Genomic DNA, 24999 nt, shown 5'->3' with positions numbered 1-24999 from the left:
ATGAACAGTGAAACTTGGCAGATTACTGTACTGTCAAAGATTTTGCACACCGATTGCCGGAAAATCTGGCAGGGGTGATCTGATCTCCCTGAATGTCCTTCCAGAATCCTAATACTGTACAATAAGAAACAGTATGTTGACTCCCAGCATTCAGTTGTTCATTTGTCTTTGGATTGACCAGATCTTCACAAATGCAATTTGATTAAAATAATAGCAAAACCACAGAGCAGTCAGGAGTGGATAGGTAGAAAAAAAATGTATTTCACAGCTTCACAGTCAGCCATGCAACTTGAATATATGTCAAGGATTCAAAGCTTCTAGCCATTGCCTACCTGGCAATTCTAGTCACTTCTAGCCACTGGAAATGAATCCTGGACTGCTGAATAAAATGAAAGTGGACTGAAACTGTGTTGAGAGTAGGAGTAGAATGAATGGATCCATTTCAATTAAAAAAAAAATCATCAGGTAATCTAGGACTGCTGTTATGAGGGTTTCTGTTCTTACATAACCAATAAGCTCCCTCCAGATATTTCCCAATCCTGATCCAGAGCAGTGTGCAGATCACAACTGTATTGAGGCTTTCCAGACAGGATTTTGATTTCCCTTTTTTGATACCTTATTTGTATTAGGTTAGGTTAGCAGATATGTAGGGATATTTGTGGCTCTGGCTTGAAGAATTTCCTGGCTGTGGTAGAGACTCTAACCCCTGAGGAGCCTGGAAAGTAACCATGCTTCCAAGGAAGAGGATAGGAATTTTAGTGGTATTAAAATATTGATTTTGAAAAGTAAGGTTATCTTCATTTTCACCCGTGATAGTTACCTTTAAATTGTTATCTTTTTTCCCTCAGATAGATAAACTTAATGTTATTTCTGTTTTTTGTAGCATTCCTCATATTTCTCTAAAGTTCCCAAAGGGGATGCTGGAATCATCAACATAGCGTTTGCTTTAAGTTATGCAAGGAAGTTAGCACACTTAGAAGTAATCCAGACTTGAACACATGTGCCAAGAATGACTAGAAATATTTTGGAGTCTGTGCAGATAAGGGTCACTAGGTTTCTCGGTGTGAACAGCCAGATGCTCCTTGCTGTCCGTTCACTGAGCTCAGGATGGAAAGACAAACAACACCCAAAGAGCAGCTACAAAGCACCTCCTGTAAGTACAGATGCATGTTATGAGGGCCAAGCCCAGCATTTAAGGGTGGGCACTGTTTCAATAATTAAGCTAGTAATGAATCAAGAGACGTATATAGATGGGGGTCAGAGTGCCTCAAAAATTAACAAGATCCAGCAAATCAGCTGTTTTGACATTCAGAGAGACTCCCTCTTCCAGCAAAGGTATCCCAAAAGCACTTGAGGATGTATCATACATTTGGATCCCTGGTTGTGGGATGGTGCATGTCACATCTTTGTTATACAGTTGCACCCCCTTGTACTGCTGGGGCGCTTACTGTGGAGCTGTGATTTTGTGTAAAGCAGGCTCCACACACCAGTGCCGTATCCCAGGCTTTGACCAGCAGAGGAAGGCTTTCAAATCTTACTGGATCTGCATTCAGGAGCAGGAGTCGGCGAGCGGTATGAAGGTCTGTGTCCGCTGCCATGCAGATGTGATCGCTGGGGCCCCGAGTGAGCCTTGCCACATTGTGGCCTCCACAGTGTTAGGCCTCAGCTGGCGGCCGTATCCCACCTGGTGCTGTGGGCCGTGGCGGTCAGAGAGCCCCTGCGTCCTCGACCTCCATTGGCCCAAGCTGGGATTCCTCCTGAGTGAGCTGCAAGAGAGTTAAATGACTTTTGGGGCACTTAAGGAGACTGTGGAAAAATGTTGGAAGGCTGTCAGCACTTGCGTGATTTAGCCTAAGTCCTTTCGGCAGAGTGAACGTTAACAGTCTGAGGGGAAATCTAGCCTGTAGCTGTATACAAGCCAACTAACTTAGTCTGAAAGGACCAAATTAACCTTGGATAAGAGGTTTTTGTGCTTGGATGAGTAGTGGATTAAAGGAGATATGTATGTAAAAGCCCAAGTTCAGTGAATGAAAGACACAGGCCCCCTGTACATCTGCTCAGCCTGGCCCTGCTTCCCCCCATCTCGTACTGCCGACCTCCAGGCACCGGGGACGGTGGGAGGGCCAGGGCTGCAGGGCTGCAGATGGCTTGTGCTGCCCATCCTCCCCCTCTGGCAGGCCTTTCAGGGCTGCTGGCAAAACTTAATATGAAACTCAGTCCCACGGTTTAAAATTGATTTCCTAAGAGCCGTTTACTGGAGACTTTTTTTTTAGAACCACCCACCCTCACTCAACAAGCAAATAAAGAGACCTCTTTCCACTGCCCAGCTTGTAGCTGCCTTGGCCTGGGAAGCTCTTATGCCTCTACCGCACACACAAGTGCCCACAGACGTTTGACGAGCAAATTTCAGGTTGAGTAAGAAGTGTGTCACTGTATCCAGGGGTCATGTTCTGTATGAAATGTGGGTCTTTGGTGTGAAATACACTACATTCACCCTGTTGTGCCTCATTTCAAAGGTTATTGTGTCTTGGAAGTGCATACTGCATGTCACTTTTGATAGAAAGAAAAAATACCTATTTAATTGGATCTCTTTTTAAGTCCCTTGTCCCTTATTTGGGAATTGACTGTCCAGTTGGCATCAGAAAGTTGTGCATCGTCAAGCTTAATATCAGTCAATACTTCATCCGCTTAAAGTGAAAAACTTCTTGTGCTCCTCAGGCCCTGACTGCAGCAGTGATGGCAGCACTGGGAGGTCACGAGTTTGAAGTACAGAAACCGTTTTATGACATCGTGTGTTTGCAGCAAGCCTTGGGAATTAGCATGGATCCACAGCGCAGCCTATGGCCTAGACTGTATGTTCCAGCCATACTGCACTTGCTGCAGAGAGAGTAAAGACGGCTTCTGGCAGCCGGTGGCATTTTCAGGACATATAGTGACTGCTGCGTATCAGCTTCATACTGATATAAGGTCAGCGATAGCCTGACATATTGAGATAAGACCGTCCATTGTCAAGATGCTTCCGGGCGAGTGTGAATATGAAGTCAAAGCCTATCTATAAATATGGCTTGGCACTGTCTTGGAACGTGCCACACACATAAAAAGGACAACAGCCAGTGTACATACTCAGAGGAGAAATTACATTCGAGGTAGCTAAATCATTAGGTTTTTAAGACTCAAAATAACCTCAAAGCTGCTTAAACCATTTCTTTCAGGATTCCTTTTGTGTACCTAAGGAGAAGGGGGAGCAGCTGACTTGCTGTTTTGCTATGATCACTCCTGTGGTGCCAGAATGGTCTTCTTGGAGTTGAAGTCATGCAATAACAGTCCTGAATACCTTTTAAGTTGAAATGTGGGTCCAGCCTGCTATGTAATGAGCAAAGATCAGGGAATCACAAGGATGCTTATAACCATTTTTTGATTCTCTGAATTTGACCAGATACTAAATGGATTACACCAGGATTTCCAGTCTGCCCTCATTATTACACTAAAATAATTACACTGTAACTTTACAGATGGCAAACTTGACATAATGGTCCACCCCATTTTATTTTAGATTTAAGTTATACTCCTTGCAACCCTGTTATTTGCCATGCTATAGAACTAAAACAATGCAAAGGTATTTACAACAATGACATTGATCTTATGTATCAGGCAGCAAAATGAAACGAATATAAAAGTACGTATATTTATGCTTCTTCTACCTAACCAGCTGGAGATAATAACAACTGAAATTTGGAGCTAGTAATAACTGGAGTCTGGGCTATTCATTTTTATGAGCATGGCAAACTCCGTAAGGTTTCTGTGACCGGGGTTTGTAGCGAGAGACAACAAATTTCAGCACCACTGGAAGCATACATACTCCTGTCAAGTCAGTTAGGGAAAATAATCCTCCTGCAGCAACATGCCCAAGTGCACCCAAAAGGTACGATTAGGTTAGTCAACGAAGATTTCGTCTCTCCTCCTCCTTCCTACAAATTGCAGCTAGTAGGAATCACTGGGAGGGCTCTAAATATTTAGGGAGAGAGCAAATAGAAAAGGAAGTGGCTATGGTGCCCTCTTTTTCAAACACCTGTATGTCTCGAGCTGCCACTAGCATCAAGGAACGCATCAAGGAAATGGATGGACTAATTCCAAAGAGCTGGAATTTCAGTAGCGTAGATTTGAGCTGCCGAGGAAGCAGTTTCCCAACCTGCAAAATTTAAGATTTCTCTTCTCCTTTATATTCTTTTCATCAGGAATGAATCCGATATGTACAAAGACATTTTTGAAGAAAGAAAAGGTCATTTTTGATAGGTAGGTACATAGAAGATCTTTCCAATCTTTAGGGAGCATGGGCTGGAGGTGCCATACCCTCATTTCCTGCTTCTGGGTTTGAGGGGCTTCTGTGGTGGTGCTCTTCCACTCTCCCTTTGACAGAAATTCCACTCCAGACAGGAGAGAGTTTCCAAATCAAAGTTCAGTTAAGCATATGCTTGTGAAGCATTTTGGCTTCAATGAAAAAGCATTTTCTCTTTTCCTTCGTAGAAAGAAAACATGATCCCCCTCCCCACAATAGCTCTATTTGCATGCAAGCAAACCCCCCCCACACACACACACACACAATAGCTCTATTTTGCATGCAGGCATGCACACATTTCTCTTTGCTATTGTTTGCAGAGTACTTTGAGTAGGAAATCATTCTTGGTGCTATTACTGCAGCTTGCAGACAGCTTGTTTGCCTCAAACTCTATCTGCCCCACTGGGCCCTGTGACACTTTGTGCTGCTATGAAGCAGCACCTCTCTTTGTTCCCTCCATGCCTTGTAGTTTCGTGGTGTGTGCAGTAATGATTGAACACTATGTTTTAATTTGCAGTTTTAAGCAGACATGGTCTCAGCCATCCTATGTGACAAGAACAATTAGTCTGACCTGCTATATGAATCTGTCCCTGCCTCTTCAGCTGTCACCCTTTTGGCACTTTGTTTCTTAGACTGAGGAAGGCCAAAAGCCAAGCGTCAAAGCTGAAATCATTACATTAATATGTGTGAACAGATGACATGAATATGCTTCTGGAGCCCAGAGACTCTGCTTTTTGATTCTTTCCAGTGTCAGAAAGTGCTTCCTGGTGAACAATAGTGCCTGGACAAGGTGGACTGGTAGGAGATAGATAAATAAAAAATAGATAGAGAGGTACCTAAAGGAAAGGGCAGAAGAGGCAAATGTGGGAAACTTTTGCGTAAACTGCATTGAACATTTCCTAGAGCCTTTCACAATAGAGTCAAAAGATTTTGTGTCTGGCAGGTAATTGTAGTCTTTGATGGTTTGATGATGGAGAAGCAAACACAACATCATTCATAAAACATGTCCGCAGTACACACTTTACAACCAACTGGGTCAGCTGGCACTAGAGAAAGAGCGTGTTGACAAGACCTGGGAAGTCAGAGCAGCTGTGTTCTAAACCTGATTATTATTTTTTATTTATTCACTTTGTTCTGCTTAGCTGGGACAGGCAGCCAGTTCCATGAAAATTTGCTCTGCCTTTTAGAGCATGTTTGAACAGACAAAATGGGTGTCCGTTGGTGGGTTTTCCTCACGTGAATTAGCTTACCATAATTAACAAGTGGAAGTGTGTTGGGGCAGGACTTGCAGCATTTGCTAAATTCAGGGCTATCTAAAGCATGGGCACACATGAAAGGGCACATAGCCCAGGGTCCTGTAACACATGGGGCCTATTGCAATTGTGTTGATCTCTCTTGCCTAAAACCATTCCTGAGGGTGAGTCATTTGAAGCTAGGCCTGTAATGCCACCAGGAGGCAAATTTAAACCCCCAGCAGAATAACCTACACCAGCAACAGGACTTTCTTTGCTTATCAACTGTCTATAGTAAGATTTTTGTTTGCATAGAGGCAGATTTGGGTGTTTTTTCTTCATGCTTCCAGCAAATGCCACTCTTTAGCAGGAAATCATGGGTTTATTCTGTCTGTCTTGCAAGGGGCGTGATGTGAGCCTGCTCTGAGGAAGAGGGCATATAGCTGCAGTTAGCTTGGGAGTACGCTGTGGAGCATAACAACCTGGACTGCGCTAACCATGGCAACATGGCTTCTCTTTCAGAGCTGACTCACATCTGGCCAGAGAGAAGTAAAGACAGCTGGAGCTCACATCTGCCTGGAAAATAGCACATAGACATACCCATACGTATGCTGGCCAACCCTGTAATTATAGACAAAGCCTACAAGAACTAAAAGGTAACATATCTCATGATAGCTTCAGTTAGAGAAGTTCGATGTTGATCTTTACCTAGCTATGAAACTGATGATTTAGTTCTGTTATCTTGCTCAGGAGTGGGAGTTTGATGCTAATGGGAGGATATAAATGGTGCATTCAGAGTAGATTTCTTCTGTGTTGGTCAGACTTTTTGTTTAAAGGAGGAAAGAAATGCTGCTTCCCTGAATGGCTGTTTTGGCCATACTGGTGCATGGCTATTTCTCAAGCCAAGAAAGGCTTGAGTTGGATTAACAGGTCTTGGATAGAGTCACTTTTAGTTTATTTGGCACTTTTTGCTGAATAAATTTGCTTAACTGTCAGTGCCAAACCAGGAGCTGTGTGGTACAGGGAGAGCTGACCCACGGAGTCTGACAAAACTTCCTGAAGGTGTGTAACTTAATGAGCCATGCAAGATACATCTTCACAACAGTGATTTGTAGCAAAACTGAACAGTGCTCAGGACTGATGAAGCAGTGGCAGTTTCAGTGCAGGCTGAGTGGTCTGGCTTCAGCATCAGCTGTGAAGAATTCATTTCATGTTTCTTTCCTCAACTTTAGTTTCTGCTCCTTGTGCTTGGGTTATGTTTTGTGTGCTTTCAGTATGCCCCTGCCTCCATAAGCTAGTTCTGGAAACAGAGGCCATAGCTTGTGAGGGAGAATCTGCAAATATTTCAGCCATGAGTTATTGCTATTTTGTTGCTGGACTTCATTTTTCGTGCAGCTTCAACTCCATGCTGTTGTCCCTGATGAAGTAAATGATGCTGCTGAACAATGTCCTTTCAATTTGTCTTCATTTAAATGGATTTTAGTTTTATTTCTCAATGTATTGTAGGCCCGACATGTAGTTTACTTATGATTTATATTCTGTTCAAAGATACGAGTCTTCATGAAGCTTACTGGCTAATAATTAATTAAGCTCATTTTAAGTCATTAATCTATTATTCTGCGTGATCTTTCCAGAACACATTTAAGCTGTCTGATGCAATGTTTATTCTCAGCCCTTTTAATGAAAGTCATCTCCATAACTGCCTGCCTTCATTTTCCATTTGCATCACCTGCAAATGATTGCCCATACAAGCCTAATGGGTTTACAGTAACCCTTAAAAAATTAGATGCTTGAGGTGAATCAATTTAATATTTTTTTTTTACAAAAGTCTACTATTCCATCTAAGCACCATAGCAGTATGTCAGAAAGTCAAGGGCACTAAATTCATTGTCCTTAAAAAAGCCCAAACCCATTTGCTGTGGTATTGAGGAGTGATACACAAATGACCGTGGGTCTCAACACATGGAAATTACTTGTAATTATTCTGTACTTTTCTGACCCTCCTTAACCTATTCAGCTCAAAACTCTTTGAGCTGGATCTAGCATTTATCAGGGGAAATTCTGAGATCTCTGTTGGAGCCCTCCAGTTTGCAGCAGCTGAGCAGCTGACCCATTTCTGTTTAGGGCAATGTGTCTTTGGTTATAAAATCATCATTCTTTATAAGCCTGTTGCAGGGGCACAAATGCTTGTATTTCTTACTCTAGCTGACATTTTTAAGCTGGTAGACAGACACTATTTTCCCAGCAATTTTTAATCTTCATTTCATGAAAAATGAAGGTCTTTGGCCTAGAATTTCAATTTGATTTATATTCTTCATGGTTTCTCGCAACATGATTCAGCCTAGCTGATATCAAAACATGACCATTAGCTTTAATCATTACTAAAGGTTTCCATGTGATTTAATGGTGGAGAGGATGTTGGTTTTCCTCATCATTTTTTAATTTCTCATAAACCGAATATCAAATTCACTAACTTTCATCCAAAATCAGTTACTTTAAAAACTTGTAGGAAAGAAGACCTTGAAAGAATATCCTGCCATAATTTCTGTCACTCTATCCAATCTTGGAGCTGTCTCTCATCAGTTGGAATCATTACTATACCTTAGAAGTAACAACTATGTGCAGAAAAATGGCATGGTGCTGCTCAATCTGTCTGCTAGCTAGGAGTCCTTTGAATTTTAGCTGCATATGCTACAGATATTTTTTGTGTGTGTTTATTAACACTAGTGAATCAGTGTAGCTGTGAAAGTATGAATATTTCTCTATTCCAACTCATCAAAAAATAATGCTTTTTTCTGTTCTGAGGCCAGGATCTTTATTAGTGGACAGAATGTAAATGAGAAGTGAAAATGATTCAGTTTCTACTTGCCAAGGGGAGGTTCCCATCTGCTCTCACAGAAGTGTATGGGGATTTTTGCTATTGACTCTCTTGGGAGAAGGGTCAGCCCTTAATTTGAGGGAGGAGAGAGCGTTTAGCTGTTTTGTATTCTCATCTAAACTAAAAATGCTTCAACTGAATAAGCTTGTGACCATCTGAAGAAGCTGCTTAGTAGCAGTTTTGAAACTACTCAGTTTTGAAACTGCTCAGTTTTGAAAAGGTGTTAACCCCTTGAAATGAGGTAGTCTTGCCCACCAGAGCAGCAAATGTATGCAGGTTAAGGAGGTACTTCAATATCGCTTTTATCTCACAGAGGCCAACTGTAACTCATCAAGGCCTTTTCCACTGAACGTACATTTTGCTAAAAGAGAATCTTGAAGAAATTTTACAGGTCATCAAGGTTGTGTCTGTCCTACTACCAGTCCAAGGAATCTCCGAGCAGAGTCAACCAAGCAAAAACTCACCTCCATCTATTGACACGAATGTAAGTAGACACCATACTCCTGAGATAGAGACTGCACTTGTGATCCATCTGCTCAGACAATATTTTTCCAGTAGTTTCTCCAGTTCAGTCAGTGTGAAGAGTCACATATCCATGCTGAAGTGTTTCTTTTGTTATCTCGGAACAGAACTGGGAACTCAAATTCCAACTCAGGATAAGGGTGGGCTACGCCATAGTCCAATTTCCCAGATTTTTACAGCTGTTGAGTATAGGATTGATACTAGTTGCCCCCCAGCTTGCTTCCAGAACAAATTAATTGTAATATTTATTTTCAGTGTGCAGTTTATTACTTTCCCCTTTAAGTTAGCCTAGACCCTTCTATTCCCTATTTTTCTTCCCTTCACAGTGTGTAATATATGTAATGTGAAGGCCATGTTTATCACGAGACTTTTGCTGTTCAGACAAATGAGCATTGGGCTCAATATCTGAAATGAGAACATAAAGTAGCTGTAATAAATTAGTTTATGAACAATGGAAATTAAGAAATATTGCAAGAGGAGATTAAAAAAAAAGACTTTAGAATAATTGCAAAGCATAGACTATATTCGCATCTGCCGATTCAGTGGAGGATAAGAGCTCACAAAGGAAGTTTTCTTAGCTGGAAGATAAATGTGCATGTACAGAGTTCCCTATTCTACCCATTCGCACAAAACCTTCTTGAAAGTATCTGTAGTTGTCTTATCAAAGTTAAGAGTCCTGTCCAGGTATATGCTTATATGGGAAATCTTCCACTAGTGTTAGAACAGCAGTGGTCTTCACTGGCTAAACAGACCTCCGGAGAACATCTTTTGTGATTCCCACATGTATCTTTGGTTTCAGAACCTCTGCTAGTAAGGCAGACTTAATTGTTTATGTGCATACTGATGAAGAACAGACATACATTTTTATCAGCCAATCTTTTTTAAAGGAGTATGTCCCATCTAATTGCTCAGCATTTTGTAAGAATTTGAAGAAATTCTTTCTTTTTGTGTCGGTAGGTCAAGTGGGTCATGCAATTTAACATGCAGCTCAAATGCTGGCAGGGTATGTAAAGCTGCATGAAATCTATCCTTATCACTATAAGGAGACTGGTAGGGTTATAGTTTTCACATCACACTAGTTACTGCCTTGTCTTTTTAAAGAGCTGGTAGTTTTCTCTTGCTTTGGTCACTACTTTCTGAGATAAGGTATTGAAATTCACTGGCATTATGCCAGTAGTACCAGCTAAGGACGCCGCCTTCTATTTGCTCTTATCGTTTCCTGAAGCATGTGTGATTCAAATTCCATTGGGATTGCTCTTTCATCTTTGCAGTTGAAGATGTCCCTATTTTTTCTTCCAGTTTAAGAGCAGCATAAGAGCTGTGTGTTAATGTGTGCTGCAAAAATGTATTTCAAAAAAGTAAGATTGTAACCATTCATTCAAGTAACTGTAATTTATTTCATCTACAGTTCCAAAATCTTCAGTTGTGCTTTCTAATAATGTTCACAGGACCTTGTTTGCAAAGGCAGAAGTAAGCTGGTATTGCAAATTCTCTTGTGAAATCTGAATTTCCTTGCATACTCTTACCTAAAAAATCCCCCCCAAACTCCCATACTTTGCAGCAATAGCTATGGGTAGAAGCTATAGTATATTAAATCACACGGCAGGAATAACAAATTGTCACAGTGAACAATCCCACACATGTGTGGCCTGTAGATCATTCAGAAAAAGCTGTACATCAGAAAAAGCACATATCTATACGAATATACTTTGCAAAGAGTATCAGAAAAAGCACATATCTATACAAATATAGTTTGCAAAGAGTTAAAGATGTGAGGAATTATATCTGTAAAAGACTCATTTTCTGTAATGCAGAGGCAGCTGTAGTAGAGACACTGAATGGAGAAGATCTGTGCTAAACACCTTGTCTCAGAGTGGTTACTGAGCACCACATGGTACCAAGAATAAAAATAGCCTGAATGGAGGAATGGAGAAGTTAAACTCTCTACCAGAGCCAAAACTCTCTGGAAATGTGGAAGACAACTGGAGAAAATTCAGCAGGCACTTTCCTCTGTGTTTGTAAGCAAGCAGTGCCAGTAGAAATGAAGACATTCAGAAGGTAGCCTTATTTTTGACAGCATCTGGTTCTGGAAAGCATGCTGCAGTTAGTAATTTTCTCTTAAGTAGAGCAGAGGCTGACTGTGAAATGGTAGTAAAGAAATGTGAGGAACCCTGAATTCCATGTAGAAATGAAACACGTATGTGAGATTGGCTCAGACTAAGCGGAGACTTGCAATTTTGAGGGCTAATTGAGAAGAGACCAGCTCCTAATGGGAACTGGGAATATAACTCAGGGGAACTATGGGAAAATTCAGAGTGAAGCTGGACAAAATCTCAGCAGTTGTCAGTGGACATTAGTATAGAATGAAGTCACTCAACACAGCATAACGGGTGAACTTCACAGTTCTTTGAGACTGCAGGCCTGATTTTGCATGCAAAAATACCATGGCAAAAATACCTTTTTAAGGTAAAAAAGGACACAGAACTCAAAGTCAGAGCAAAGCAAGAACAACACAGCAACCTGCGTACTTTGGACAACTACCACTTATGAGGAAGGTGTCCAGAAAAAGGAATATAGATCCAAAAAAACAACGGGTTGTGCCATTTCCTAATAGACTGAAGATATCTGCAGAGTATGCCCAGGATGACAACTATGCCACTAGCTCCACAGAGCAGCAACAAATAACATTCTGCCAAAATATGAAGGCTGTCAACCTGAACGTAAATGTGACAGCTATTATTTTAAAGCTGAACACTGAAATATAAACCAGTCAGTTGCTGGAAACTCCATTCAAAGCACTTAAAGAAAAGCCCTAAGGATAGACAGTGAGTTCATAAAAATGGTATTTACGCAAATGGTGAGTTCATTTCACCTAAACAAGTATTTGAGGTAGAGCCACAGTTACAGTAACAAGGCTATGAATGCTTCATCTTGAGTTAAAAGGATGCCAGGTATTTTGTCTTATCCAGGGGCTATGATCCTGAAGTGACAGAAACCAAAATAAATAGAGAAGAGCTGGAGGACATCTCTGAGGGGAGGCTTTTGCTCTTGCTCTTGCTGGACTATTACAGAGCTGACAGCGTCCTTCAGTAGCTGTGTTGCATGGATTATCCTGCCGTACTATGAAACTGTCACACCAGAGGAGCATATACAGGGAAGACATAAGGTATATTGTTTCTCCTTTTCACTTTGAAGCAAGGAAAGCAGCAGTCTCTTTGTTGTTGTTGTTGTTTTTACTGAGCAAGTCTCAAACGGGCAACACTCAAAACAGGGCAGGCAAATATGATATGACTCTATCAAAACAAATGACTTGCTGCTTCTTGACGTTCATGTATCAGGAGATACATACTAGTTAAGGTATCAATAACAGCATGGACTAACTGGACATTGTTTTTAAGGTTAGTTAGTGGACTGGTTAGAAGTATCTGGGATCCCATGTTAGTGAGCACTGCTTAATTGTCATTTTCAGGTTGGTCTGGGGAAAAATGATGTGGGATCTGTCCTGTTCAGAGACTTGTGCTAGGTAACGCCTGGGCAGCTGAAGCAGGAAGAGGGGATGCAACAGTCACTGCTAGGTTCCTTGCCTCAGATGATGACTGTATATCACAGGGAACTTAAAATCATATAATTAATTTATTCTACTCTTTCACATAGCTCCTACTCAAAATTTTCCTGTAGCCTAGTGGCCAGGACTAGAATTTGAGAAAACAGATCTCTTAAGCAATAAAGTAGAGTTTTGACTACAGTGTCTTTGCCTGACTGGACATTAAAGCTAATTGGAAAAAGGCCACCTTTTTTTTTCCTCCACTATGAAATACTTCAGTGAAAATACATTGGCCAGTCTGTGTCTTCATCAACAACAGCCAGAAAGCAGAAGGCCAACTGTATTTTCTCAGTTACAAGTTTTGGATTTCTGCTGTTTTGAAAGAAAGAATGTTCCTTCTGGCTACAAGAGAAATTGCAGTAGAAATCACTAGCAGAGTTTTCTTCCTAGATGAAATGCCATTTTTCAAGCAGCTGTACTCTTTTCAGCTTCCTTCTGATGGTGGTGTTAGACCACATCATTTGTAAGATTTGGTAGCTCTTATTATTTGTGATAGGCATTGCCCTAGGACATCGGATTTGCCCAACAAACCTCTTTTAACTTCTCTTTTAAGTAGGATTGACGTATGAGTTCTGCTCTGGTGCTGAATCAGTCTCCAGTTCACTCTGAACTTTGTTCAGCAGATTCACTGATTGCAGTTCTTTGGCTAGCTCCTTCAGCATAACGTTCTTTTTTTAAAGAAAATGTAAATGATTGGTTCTAACACAGTAGATAACTAAATGGATGTTTAATGAAAATTATCTGTCTAATGTAATAGAACTAATCAATGTCATTTTCCTTTTAAAGGAATGTTCTCTGAAAGATGCCGTTCAGCAGAGCACAGCTGATACAATGCTCTGGATAGCATAAAAGACTTTCAAGAAATGGCTGGAAAGAGCATGTATGTGCATGGGGTAATTTTCATCTACATCCAAGCACAGCCTCTCTATTCATAGCCACAAAAGTAGAAGAGCCACAAATAAATTTTAGGCCTTACTTTCACCTGACTGCCAAATGTGCAGGACTGGGCTTGCTGAGCCTGCTGAGCAGTATGCTGTCTGGGAGCTTACTGAACCTGTACTGTCAGCCACTTTGGCTGCTGGTTGGTTTCCAGATCGGTTTCCAGATCGATGTGAAGACCAATGGGTTTCGATGAATAAAAGGCCGAATGGCCTGGGATGTACCTGTCTGAAAAAGCCTCTTCCAGGCAATGACAAACTGACTGCAACTGCAGCATGAGGAAACTAAAGCTCCATCATTGTAAGAGGGAAGAGGTAGCTGTCAGTTTACTTACACTTTGGACCTTGTTTTTTTTAAAGTCTTTTCTTCTCTAGATTGATGGTAGTCTCGTGTCTTCAGCTTTCTCTCTGGAGTCCCACTTATTTTTTGTTTCTGCAAGGAGAAAGAGACAGTTACTGTGTATGTTTGCATTGGAGAAGGGCAGGAGATGGATACCACCAAATAGAGTGGTCACTGTGTCCAGATGTTGATTTCACCGTATTTAGAGTGCTGGAGTGCTCTGTGATTTATTTCTTTACTTTATGTCTTTCAGAAGGACAGTGAATGAAAAAGTTGATACATATTATCAGCAATTTTGCCTGCAAAAACAGAGATCACTTGACTCTAAAAGATTTGGGCATAATAATTTAGTGACATGACTGAATTGCAGGATCAGGTATTTAATCACATACCAATAGCTGCATACTTCATTGACTATGAAAGCACTCCCTGTCTGTTTTTTGGAGTGTGCCACATATTGCAGAGCATATATTATCCTGAAAGTATTAATGCTAAGTAATTCAAGATCACTAGTTGTCTTCTTTTTGGAACAATTCAGATGTGATGCTTACTTCTTTGTCTTACTGGATTTGCTCTTTTGGGGCTGTTTAGTCAGTCCTGGCTCAGTAGATAAAGAAATTCCTTGAACAAATACAGTTTACTTAATACTTTGTTCAGTTTGATATATGCTCACAGAAGCCATTAATTGCCCACTGGGCCCAATGGGCAATTAATGGCTTCTGTGGCTAATACATCAAACTGGTTGTATGAAACTTCTAAGTGGAATATAGGATGAAGTTTAAAGCATGAATACAAGAGTCAGGTATTCAGATTTCTACATCCAGCTTTTCCACTGACTTGCAGTAACTGTACGAGTTACATCTCTGAGGTCTGAGGACAGTAGAGGACTGCAGAACATGGCCCCAGCACAGACATCCCAAGGAGCTGTCTAGAGCACGCTAATATGATGGATGAAGGGAAAATCTGAAATACCACCTCCTTCTGGGACATAAGCGGTTTATTTTGTACTTCATGGATGTGCCTTTAGCTCCCTTGGGTTTCATACCCCGAAATTAGAAGGCAGACAACTACTCAAAGAGCTGAAAGAAATGCTCTTTTTGTTTATATGAGGTTAGGAGGTATGTGAGCTGAGTGACAGCACCTCTTCATGTATAAGGGCCTGGCAGTGTAAGATTTCTGAGAACAGTGGAAGAGCCAGCTGCCAGCGGGGGTTCAGATGCTCCCCCAGGACTGTGCCCAAACCACCAGTTTCTGTGCCTAAACATTTCATGGAACAGGTACTAGAAAGGGGGATTCCTCTGCTGGCAGCCCAAAGCCTGAAGCGTGGCACTACCAGGTTGTGCTCCTCCTGTGCTTCCTCCTTCATCCACTGAACCTTAAGACACTCATCACAGGGTATCCCAGCTTCAGACACCGGGCAGGGTTCCCACCTGAATCAGCTCCCCTGAGGCTGGCTGACAGCAGGGTGGTTGGGGTGCTCTCACTGGGGACCCCAGGCTTGGACTTCCTCAGGCTGAGGCGGAGGTTGCATCCAGTTCCTCAGTGAATTCTCCAAAAATTGGTGGTTGGAGAAGGGCAGAGGAGCATGCCATTTTGAGTATTTTGAGCGTGTGTTAGGCTCATCTCGGGAACACTTACGCCCCATAGCAAATTTGGCAGGGGATGAAGATGAAGAAATGTGTAACCTTGGATGTCTGCTGGGGCTTGGAGTGGAGGGAGATGCTGTGACAAGACTGGCATGCTCAGAGAGACTGGAGGAGGTACCCAGAGCACATTTAAGCCAAAAATCCAGCTTGTGGATTTACAGTATTAGATGGCAGCTGAGCAAAAGTGTTTAGCCATCCCTCTTTTCAGTACTTAAGTACATGCTTGCAGTACTTAAGTCCATTTCTGGATTCAGTTCTTAATCTTAGTTACTCAGTTTTGGCATCTGTTAAAAGTGGAATAATAATTCCTTTATATATAGGCTTTATATGAAGATTTACAGAGTTTAATTTATAATCTTTCAACTTGCTTTAATTAGTTCAGAGGAAATGGTATACACAATATATATTATTTCTGATGTTTCATGGCAAATAAAATAACTGTAAGTATGTTACCCTTCCTTTTACCAGCCAACGTTTCAATTAACTTTTGCCTAATTCTTTCTACTTGTTTTCTACTTTTATCACCACCTGCTTGATATTCACAAACAAAAGGCCTAATTTTCTTCTCCATCAGGTTCCACTGGACATACACTGCTATACTACCACTGAAATGTAGAATTAAGTCATTCTAAGGCCATAGAACACAATGAAGTATAAGGCAAATTTTTTTAAAAAAATCCACTCATTCAGAGATGAATAAATAATTTATTGCTTTTGGGGACTGGATGTCACAAAATTCTGGAATCATAGAACGTCTCCATTGTTTATGATCAAGTAACTTTTCTATTCAAGTTTTGAACAAGAATAGCATAGATTGTTTCTACAGAAATTTATATATGGCAATAACTTTACATACAAGTAATCCACTTTATTCAAACAGAACCAGTGAATTTATAATCTTATGTTTCATATTTAAAAGGAGTATGTCTTCACATGTATATGGAACATCTTTTTGTCCTTTGTTAAAAGAAAAAAAAATGTGTGCATACATATATGAAAGAAGATAAGAAAATGTGCAAGCTGAAAGTAAAATCCCTGCTTGTCCTTCAGTTTTTTAAAATAATAATGTTTATTTAATATATATTAAACAAAAAAGCCCAAACCCTGTTATCTTACAGTTGGCTATTTTCCTAATGAGACACAGTTCTTCTACTTTTACTATTGTTTGACAATCAGCAAAATTTATCTTCAAAATTAGAATATCTTCTATTTGAGATAAATATTGTCTTAATGTATTAAAGGATAAATGTCTCCAGTACTGAAGGTGTGATAAGTCAGATTACTGGTAACTTCTTTTCTTGGCTGCAGTCCCACCAAATGAGTCATGTTTAGTCAGGATCTTACCCTTACTACATGACTGGGGTCAATCCTTTAGATTCAGTGGTTACTAATGGTTACTCAGCCAGAGAAATGAAAGACGAGATAAGGCAGAAAAAAAGTGTTCGCATAAGGTTTATTTTTCTAAGTCCTGCCATGAGACTGAGAGCTGAAGACACTTTTTCCCCCCCAAAATACCTAGCTTTGGGGCTGCAAAATATGTTGTTATGGTCTCAAAAAAGGAGAGTGAGGGTAACCCCCTTTCTGAGTAGTCTTTAAAGAACCTGTGACAGCAATGCAGGTAAAAACCAAGATGTTTTTTGTATCCAAACTCCGTAAAATAATGAGATGGGGTGAATATATTGTAGGTGCTCCCCCACCTCAGGCCCCCAACATCCAGCTCTATAACCCATGTTGTATACAAGAGCATTAAAGAACGTAGCCAATACAAAGATGGGTTCGAGATATAGCTAAATTCTGCTATTAGCCTAATCTTATAAGATTAATTTTTCTGTAGTTCACGTAATTTTCTGTTTTCCAAAAGTCTGCTCATGCATCTGTTTGGAATTGAGATCATATTGTCATTTCATGTCACTCTCAGTTGATCTAATACTCAAAAGTTTTATTCATGGTTAAAGGTCTAAGTGAAATGGCCACTTAACCAAATGCCAGCATTTCAGTAGCCTTACCAAATGACCAGCTTAACAGAATAACTGTGATAAAAATTAGAGCTAGTGTAGCTCCCTTATTAATCATTGTTCATTGACCTTTAACAGCAGCCAAATTGTATCTGCGTAAAGTTAAGGTGTTCAGGAGATGTGTGTGTTGCGGTTGGAGGAGGGGATGGAGTGGAGAGGCAGAAGGGAGGAGAGAGGGCTATACTTTGCTTTGGGGACATGGTTCATGTTGAAGTCAGGCCTAAAAACACCATGACGCTAAAGGTACATGGACCAGATCACTGAATCTTGAATGGTGGTGTGCAGCTAAATGGTGGGTCTTGCTGTTTGAGAAAAAATACATGTTTCCCTGGGATTGCCCAGGGCCCTGAAATGAATAATCCGTGGTACTGTTGATGTGGGACTAAAAGAGTCCTTGGGACTGGAACTCAGTTGACAGCTTAGCTCTCTGCTGCAGTTTTGTGGATAATCAGGGCACACAGAAAGCATTTCCAGCTGCCCTGTGCTTTCCCTGGAGAGGGTTTTATTGAGTGCTTGTGTGTGTACGTGTGGCAGCACCTCTTTTAAGCAACGTATGTAATGGCCAGGGAGGCTTATTGGTGGGTCTGCTTTGTTGATGCGGTTTTGTTTGGTTTATGTGAGGGTTTTGTTTGTATATTTGCTTTTTTCTTTGTATCCCAGAGGAAACAGCTGGGGAAGAGATTTTGGAGTAGGCTTGTGGGCCTCTTAGGACAGTTTATTTGAGCTTTTTGTTATGTTTGATTTAGTTTGTCCCATGTTTAAAAAAATGTGGATTTCTAAGGAATGTGGATGTGCATGAGAAACACTAAAAATAAATAAATATGCCAGTAATACCACCCAAATTGCCCTCATGTAGGATAAAATAAATCAATGCAGATATTTCAGTGCAATGAATCGACACTTGGGAACATACTCCTAAAATGAGCTAAATCAGCATTGCCTGTGACTGACTCTGTAACTTGAAGTCAATGAAAATAGATTTGCAAGTAAGTATTACTCATACAACACTGGTTTTCAGCACTGGAACTGGAATCACCAGCCCACAGAATGAGACAAAAGCTCAGCATAGTTGCATTTAAGGTTAGTTTTGTATTTGCTAGGGGAAAGATAGAAACATAATTATATCTAATGATGTTAACCTAAAAGTGCATTTTTTTAATAAGGAAAACAATTGTATAAAATATCCATCTTCAATATGGTTTTCATTTGTTAAATAGTTTCTTTCCCTGTTGCAATGTTTGAGTTTGATCTTTCAAAATTTTGCAAGAAACACTCATTTTTCACATAATTAACAGACAAAAGGAGCAGACAGGCAAAATGACATCTTCTGTTTCTTTAGTATTTTTAAATAATTAGTCCATTTAATTTTAATCTAAAATAGATTTGCTCATTTTTTGCAGAAACACATATTTACGACAGAAAACTAAGTTAATTACTGCTTTTTCTGTAAGTGAAATCACCTATTTCTTGCTGTTTTCCTCCTAACATTTCTTTACCTTACACCAATGATCTAGCATCAAAAACTAAGTCACCTTTCTCATGCAAAAAGCTACGTTTCATTATATTAACCCTTTCTTTTCCATCATGTACAGGGGCAGATGCTGAGGTGGTGTGAGATGATTTTCAATGAGGTCAGTAAGCCTGTCTCTATTTACAACCAGCTGTTGATCCTGCATTTTCAAGACCATATAACTGAGGTTTGGTACAATATAAATATAATTCACTGATTCTCTTTCAATTTGTTATTGATTTTTGCAACTGTAACTGTTATTGTCTTAGTAATTCCTCCATCTCTACTGATTTTTAAATTGCCATTATACCTTTTTTCTATTTTTTTCATTTTGAGGGTTGATCTCACTTCTTATTATATGCCAAAGGTTGGCATTGGATAATCATGTACACACTTGGACATTGGCTTTTCAAATAGTTCTTGTAAATCATACAGCCAAAAATCCATATTTCTTAGCAGCAGAGGCTTTGCTTCATGTCCATGTGCAGTTATCTGCACAGAGACTGGATTCTCTGCAAATATCAGTGCCATCTGACTAAAGGCATTCCTAAGAGACCAAAGCTGATTTTTAATAAGCCATTAGCCTGGTTTCACTTGCAGTTAGGATTAGGATTCAGTCACCCCTGAATCCATTGTCACTTTAAAACCATGGAGTAAGGTTTCAGTCAAGAGACACTAATACATTGCATGCATTGATTTTGTTTGTATGTTTATATTAGGCATAACTGTGAATTTCCATGTTGATAGCAGATATAATGTTCAGTCTATGGAAAAGACCAGGAGACCAAGAAAGGAATCCAAAATAAAAGCCAGCACATAACACCAAGAGAGAATGCACTTCTGGGCTGTAGTGCAAGGCATAGGTAGGCAAGAGGACTATTTCCCGACCAAATGGCTTAGGTAAACAGCAAGATACAGAGGAGTAAAGAAGAGCAATCTTTTAAATTTACCCTTACTGCAAATAGATGAAGTGCAGCTTGCTTTTATTTCTGTTTTCCGCAGCTATGTAACCTGTATCTTTGTAATTGGTTATCTCTTTTGGATTCCGTAAGTGTAGGTGCTCTGCTTTTAACTTTCACCTAACTTAAGAATTTTTTCAAGGTCACTAGCTAGCACTAAAATGTTCCATGGTTGTGGCTGTCCTTACAACTAGAGGTCTGAACCACTCCTACAGTGCCTAGCAGTTCCCTACTTTTCTCCATAATTCTCAAAGGGAAGAGGCTCTCTGCCCAAGTAAGATGCATAGTCTAGTTTGACAGTTAATAATACAGTGATATAAGGAGGAAAAATGTCTTTCCATGGCTAGAAAAACTCTGGCATGCAACAATTAATGAAGAGCACTATGGTAGCCACCATTCAGGACACTTTGATAATATATCAACACTTAACAGGGATTAGATAACAAAGTATCACCTTCACAAGGAAAGCCTGCATACCTCCTGTTATCAAATAGAAGTGGAAATAAGTAAATGTGGAGAAACAAAAATTATTCTTCCTCTTTTGTTTGCGTAGTACAAACATGATAAGCCTTAGAAACAAAGCCAGACACACCTATAAAATCCTTTGTCCTTATTTCCTTCCTGTTTCCCTTCCAGCCCAGCTAGTACAGTTAGAAGGCAGGTGAGCTCTTTAAAATGATCCTCCCACATAAGAAACTATGGGAGCTATGAAATATTGCTGCAGTCCAGTTATCTCCAAAATGCTGATCTGTCTGGCTAACATGGAGAGGAAATGCAGTTACTGCCTTTGACATGAAGTCACTTGTGAATTTACTAGATGAACTTCCTTGACAAATGACTACCGCCCACTCAATCCATCACTTCAGTGAAGTTGGATTACATATACGTTTACACTCCTGTGTTTTTATCTCTTTTTCTGCATCTCAAAGAAATCAAGGGTGGAAATCCAACCCGATATTCAAAAATGTGCAATTAGAGCACCAATTAACAAGAGATCTTTTAAAATAATGTATTATACAATAAACGTACCTTTCAGAGTTTCTTCTTTTGTAATTTTTTATTAATATTCTAAGTGTCATAAATGTTCAGTTCCCAACTATCCACATGGTAATTTAAACATAAACTGTACGTGGTGGGAATTGGTTTATTTTTCTTTGTGCTAATCGAAAGATCTCACTTCCTGTGACAGGAAAGTCACACATGACAGTTGCACTGCATGGGTAACAGGCACAAAAGGAGAGGTGAAAAATGTATAGAATGATTTTTCTAAAAAATAGAAGAAAAAATTATATTAAAAATATGTGATTAAAGAAATCCATTCTATCACATTAGGTAGATTAAAATAGCTAATGAGTATTCAATGTTGATACACAACTCTCAGCCTTGTCTTATCTAAGCAGTCTGTGATGGAAGGTTGCATTTTTAAAGGATTTTTATCTTTTACAGCGCACAATTCTTATGTTCAGAACCTAATCTGAGAAGCTGAAGAGGATGCTCAGCATCTGTGCAGCACATAGGACAATTCGGTAAGAGAGCACTCTACAGATTAGCTAGCCTATGCATATGCTACATATGCTCCAGGATATTCTTGGGAACCACCATACTGCTGCCTTTTTCTATGGGCCACAGACATAGCCCAGAGCCAAAGGTGATGTGGGGCTGTAAAGGGGCTGCCAAGGGGAAGGCTGGTCTGCTGCAAGAGCTCTCCCTGAGGGCCTTTGCGTGTGGGGAGACCCGGGGTGCCTTCTCGAGGGCTCAGCAGAGGGTGGCGGTTAGGGCTGAGAGACAGAGAAGGTCCAAATCAACAGCTGGAGTGAGCCTGGAAGGGGGCTGCCAAAGGAAAGGGGGAGGCTTCCAAAATCATTCTCCTCTGAGGAGTTTTTACTTTGTGGAAGGGCTGAGGTGGCTTGTCTAAAGCTGGGGGTTGTCTGAAGCCACGGGCTGGCACATCACAATCACATATGGTTGCTCTGCCACATCACTCCCTTTTTTTCATTTCCCAGCCCAGGCGGCCCATTGCCTCGTGTCTGGATTAGAGCGTCAACAGTTTCTGCTTGGGTGGAGACAGGTAGGAGAAGATTCCTCTTACATAGCTTTCTCACTGTTTCCTCAAGGCTCATGGCGGTTACTTTAGAAAGAGTATGATCTTTGTCACTGTGTGGTTTTGCAGTTGTTGGGAGTTTTTTAACTTTGTTCTTAAGGAAATATGGCTTAAAGGAGCATAGGGTTTGACTGGATGTCTGTCTCTTTTTCTTTCCCAGTTACTAGCTTTTTAGCCCAGTGGCAGATTTCAACCAAATATGACAGAGGGCTGAAGTTCTCCGAGATAATTAAGTAACAAATGTCATGAAAACAGACCAGTGGGTAGAGGAGACAGATGCTGTAAGTGCCCTTACTGTGGGAAAAGCTGCAGAGTTGTATCTCACATCATTAGACACTAGAACAGCCACATGGGAAAAGAGCCCCTGTAAATGCCCCAAACGCTGAGTTAGCTTCATCTGGATTTGTGTTTCTTGCATGCCAGAGCCAACCACTTATAAGACAAAGCTCCACGGAAAGCAGGCTTAATACATTCTGTGCGCCAGTCGTTATTTGCTTTCTGACTGGTGTCCCCTCAAAGTGGTCTTTGGATTAACTATGTATGTTTTTAAGAAAAATAGCTGGGAACAGGTAAGCATATGATTTAAATATAGAAAATGTCAGCTTCCTTATTCTCCTCACAGTCACTTTACCTGCAGTAAGGAAGATCTGTGCTTCAGAGATGTAGAAAAATGTGCACAGCTAAGAATACATTGAGTTGTACCAACAAAGCCATACCTGTCAGGAGAATTGAATCAACAGTGTGGCCAGGACTAGGAATGTTTGTAGTGCACAGGATTCAAGAAAAAACATCAGAGCGCGGCTCAGAAATTAGAAGAATTGGCTCATAACACAGTATAGCGATGCTTTAGCCACAATGGAGATGCAACAGTTCCCCAGCTAAAATGAGTGAAGTTAGCAGGATCAAGAGCTCAGTGCACTACAAGTAAACCATATTGTTAAATATATGGATGTTCTGGCATACTGAAATAACACCGAGTGGGAAGTACATAGGGACAAATAAGGCGAGCAAGTCCATGCTGGCTCGGCGAGCAGGTACTGCAGCCAAATGTTCCAGCTGTGCGTGGCCCGCATCCAGGACACAGCTGGAGACCAGTGCCAGTTGTTTCCAATCCATTTTAGGAATACAATAAATTCCAGCTCCTAAAAATTTACCTGAAAATTTAGAAAATGACAGGAAGATCATTTGCAAACCCATTTCTGGGTGTCTGAGCTGATCATCGTCACCCTAGTTTTTTGCTACGCTGAAAAATTATAAAGAAGTTTTGTGAAATTTTAGTCACAGTTAAAAAGAATGGAGATTAGAAAATAGGAACCTCTTGGCCTTGGAGTCGTTAACTTGGGGAGTGTCTCAGATCTGTGGCTCAGCCCAAAGGGAAGGAGTAAATTCAAAATTCCTTTTGTAGGCCAGCGCTATTCAAAGGCACACTTTAAAATAAGAGCCTTATCTGGTTAGCCTATAGAGAATTTATTAATAAACAAATGCTCAGCTATCTCTGTAGTATCAACCACCTTAAGATGCTGTGCCATCATCTGCTACCATCAATAGAGAAAGAAAGAGAATAGTCTTTTTCTTTAAGTCTCTGTTCTAACACAGCACAGGTTTTGTGCTCCACTGGGTGATTTCAGGTTACATGCCATCTGTGACATGACATAGAGACTGACTATGGGTAAAGCACCATAGTATTTTAGCACATGTTCAGTACCAACAAGCCAGCATAAGTGAGTGAAGAAAACAGAAGCCTAATCATTACTCCATGTTCCTGGTGCATGAAGAGAGATACTGTCCACCCACACAGTGTATGATCGATGCCAAGTCTTTTGCTAACTTAGGGCTTTAGTTCAGCTTCTCTGATTTACACTTGCGCATTCTTCCCTGCTCCCAACTTCCTGGGGACTTAATGAACTGGCTGGAAGCTATTCTGCCATAAGGCATGAAAAAATACATAGGTGATGTAAAGCTGAGTTATAGCTGCTGAGGAAAGTACTCTGATTTGGAGAGGTTAAGAACAAAACCTCTTAGTATCTTTGGGGGTTTCATGAGATAAAATAGTAGCTTAGGTTTGACAAGATTTCACCTGACTGTACCCTGTGACTGTGTTGCCACAGTTGCTATCTGAACAATATGCTGACTTTGAATATGTTTTAATGAAAGTGAATCTGAATAGAGATTTTTTAAAAAAGGAGCATAGCCCTCAATTTCCTGGGTTTTTTTTTGTTTTTTTCCTTAGGGCAGACTGGGTTTGTGACCCTTACAGTTGGGGATTGTGGGCTGCTACACAGTGAAATTGCATCTATTTATACAAGATGAACAACTAACCCTGCCTGTAAATGCAGGGGAAAGAATTCTCTTTGGATGGAGCTAGGTGTTGTCATTATCAGTGTACACATCATCTTCAGCCCAAGAAAGAGCACCCATCGATGCGTGATGTGCAGAAAACGCACACAGTTGCACAGAGCTGCCCACCTGGGAGCTCTTTACACCTATTCCCTTGACCTGCTGTTGGCAGGGTTTTAAAAGCCACTGCATCTTCGTCTGCTCTCATGTGGGCACACCTTAATCATCTGAGAAAGAAGTGGGTCTCTCTCTTTTGAATGAGCACTGAAATACTGCAATGGCAGCATCATTTCATTAAAAAGGTGGCAATATGAAATGCCCAGGAAATTCAAGAACGTTTGTCTACTGTTCCTGTGTAAAATTTGTCACTTCAAATATTGTGTTGAGTTGTAATCAAGAATGGACAAGCCTCAGCCAGGGGCAGACCTTAAAGAAGCTGCTGAGGAAGATAGTTCCCCCAGTGCAGACAAATTAACTAAGAAAATGCCTTTCTCTTTACAAAAGAAGAAATGCAAGGCACAGCGGAGGAGGAAGTTTCCATGAAAATCATGAAACGTATATGAGAATAAGATAATGAATTA

The 24999-nt window shown here is 40.5% G+C and overlaps 1 protein-coding gene across 1 annotated transcript in view; it reads left to right on the top strand.

Annotated features, from left to right (window-relative positions):
- IQCM (IQ motif containing M) overlaps positions 1-24999 on the top strand; it is a 173038-nt gene that overhangs the window by 124136 nt on the left and 23903 nt on the right. Inside the window, exons 10-12 of the mRNA XM_064511743.1 lie at positions 19104-19208; positions 21427-21506; positions 21984-22048. Coding sequence (XP_064367813.1) covers positions 19104-19126 — 23 coding nt within the window. The 3' untranslated portion in view covers positions 19127-19208; positions 21427-21506; positions 21984-22048. The remainder of the gene's footprint in view (positions 1-19103; positions 19209-21426; positions 21507-21983; positions 22049-24999) is intronic.

Source organism: Dromaius novaehollandiae, chromosome 4 (assembly GCF_036370855.1).
Source record: "Dromaius novaehollandiae isolate bDroNov1 chromosome 4, bDroNov1.hap1, whole genome shotgun sequence".
Classification (NCBI taxonomy): Eukaryota; Metazoa; Chordata; class Aves; order Casuariiformes; family Dromaiidae; genus Dromaius; species Dromaius novaehollandiae.
This window is presented reverse-complemented; position numbering and strand designations above follow the sequence as displayed.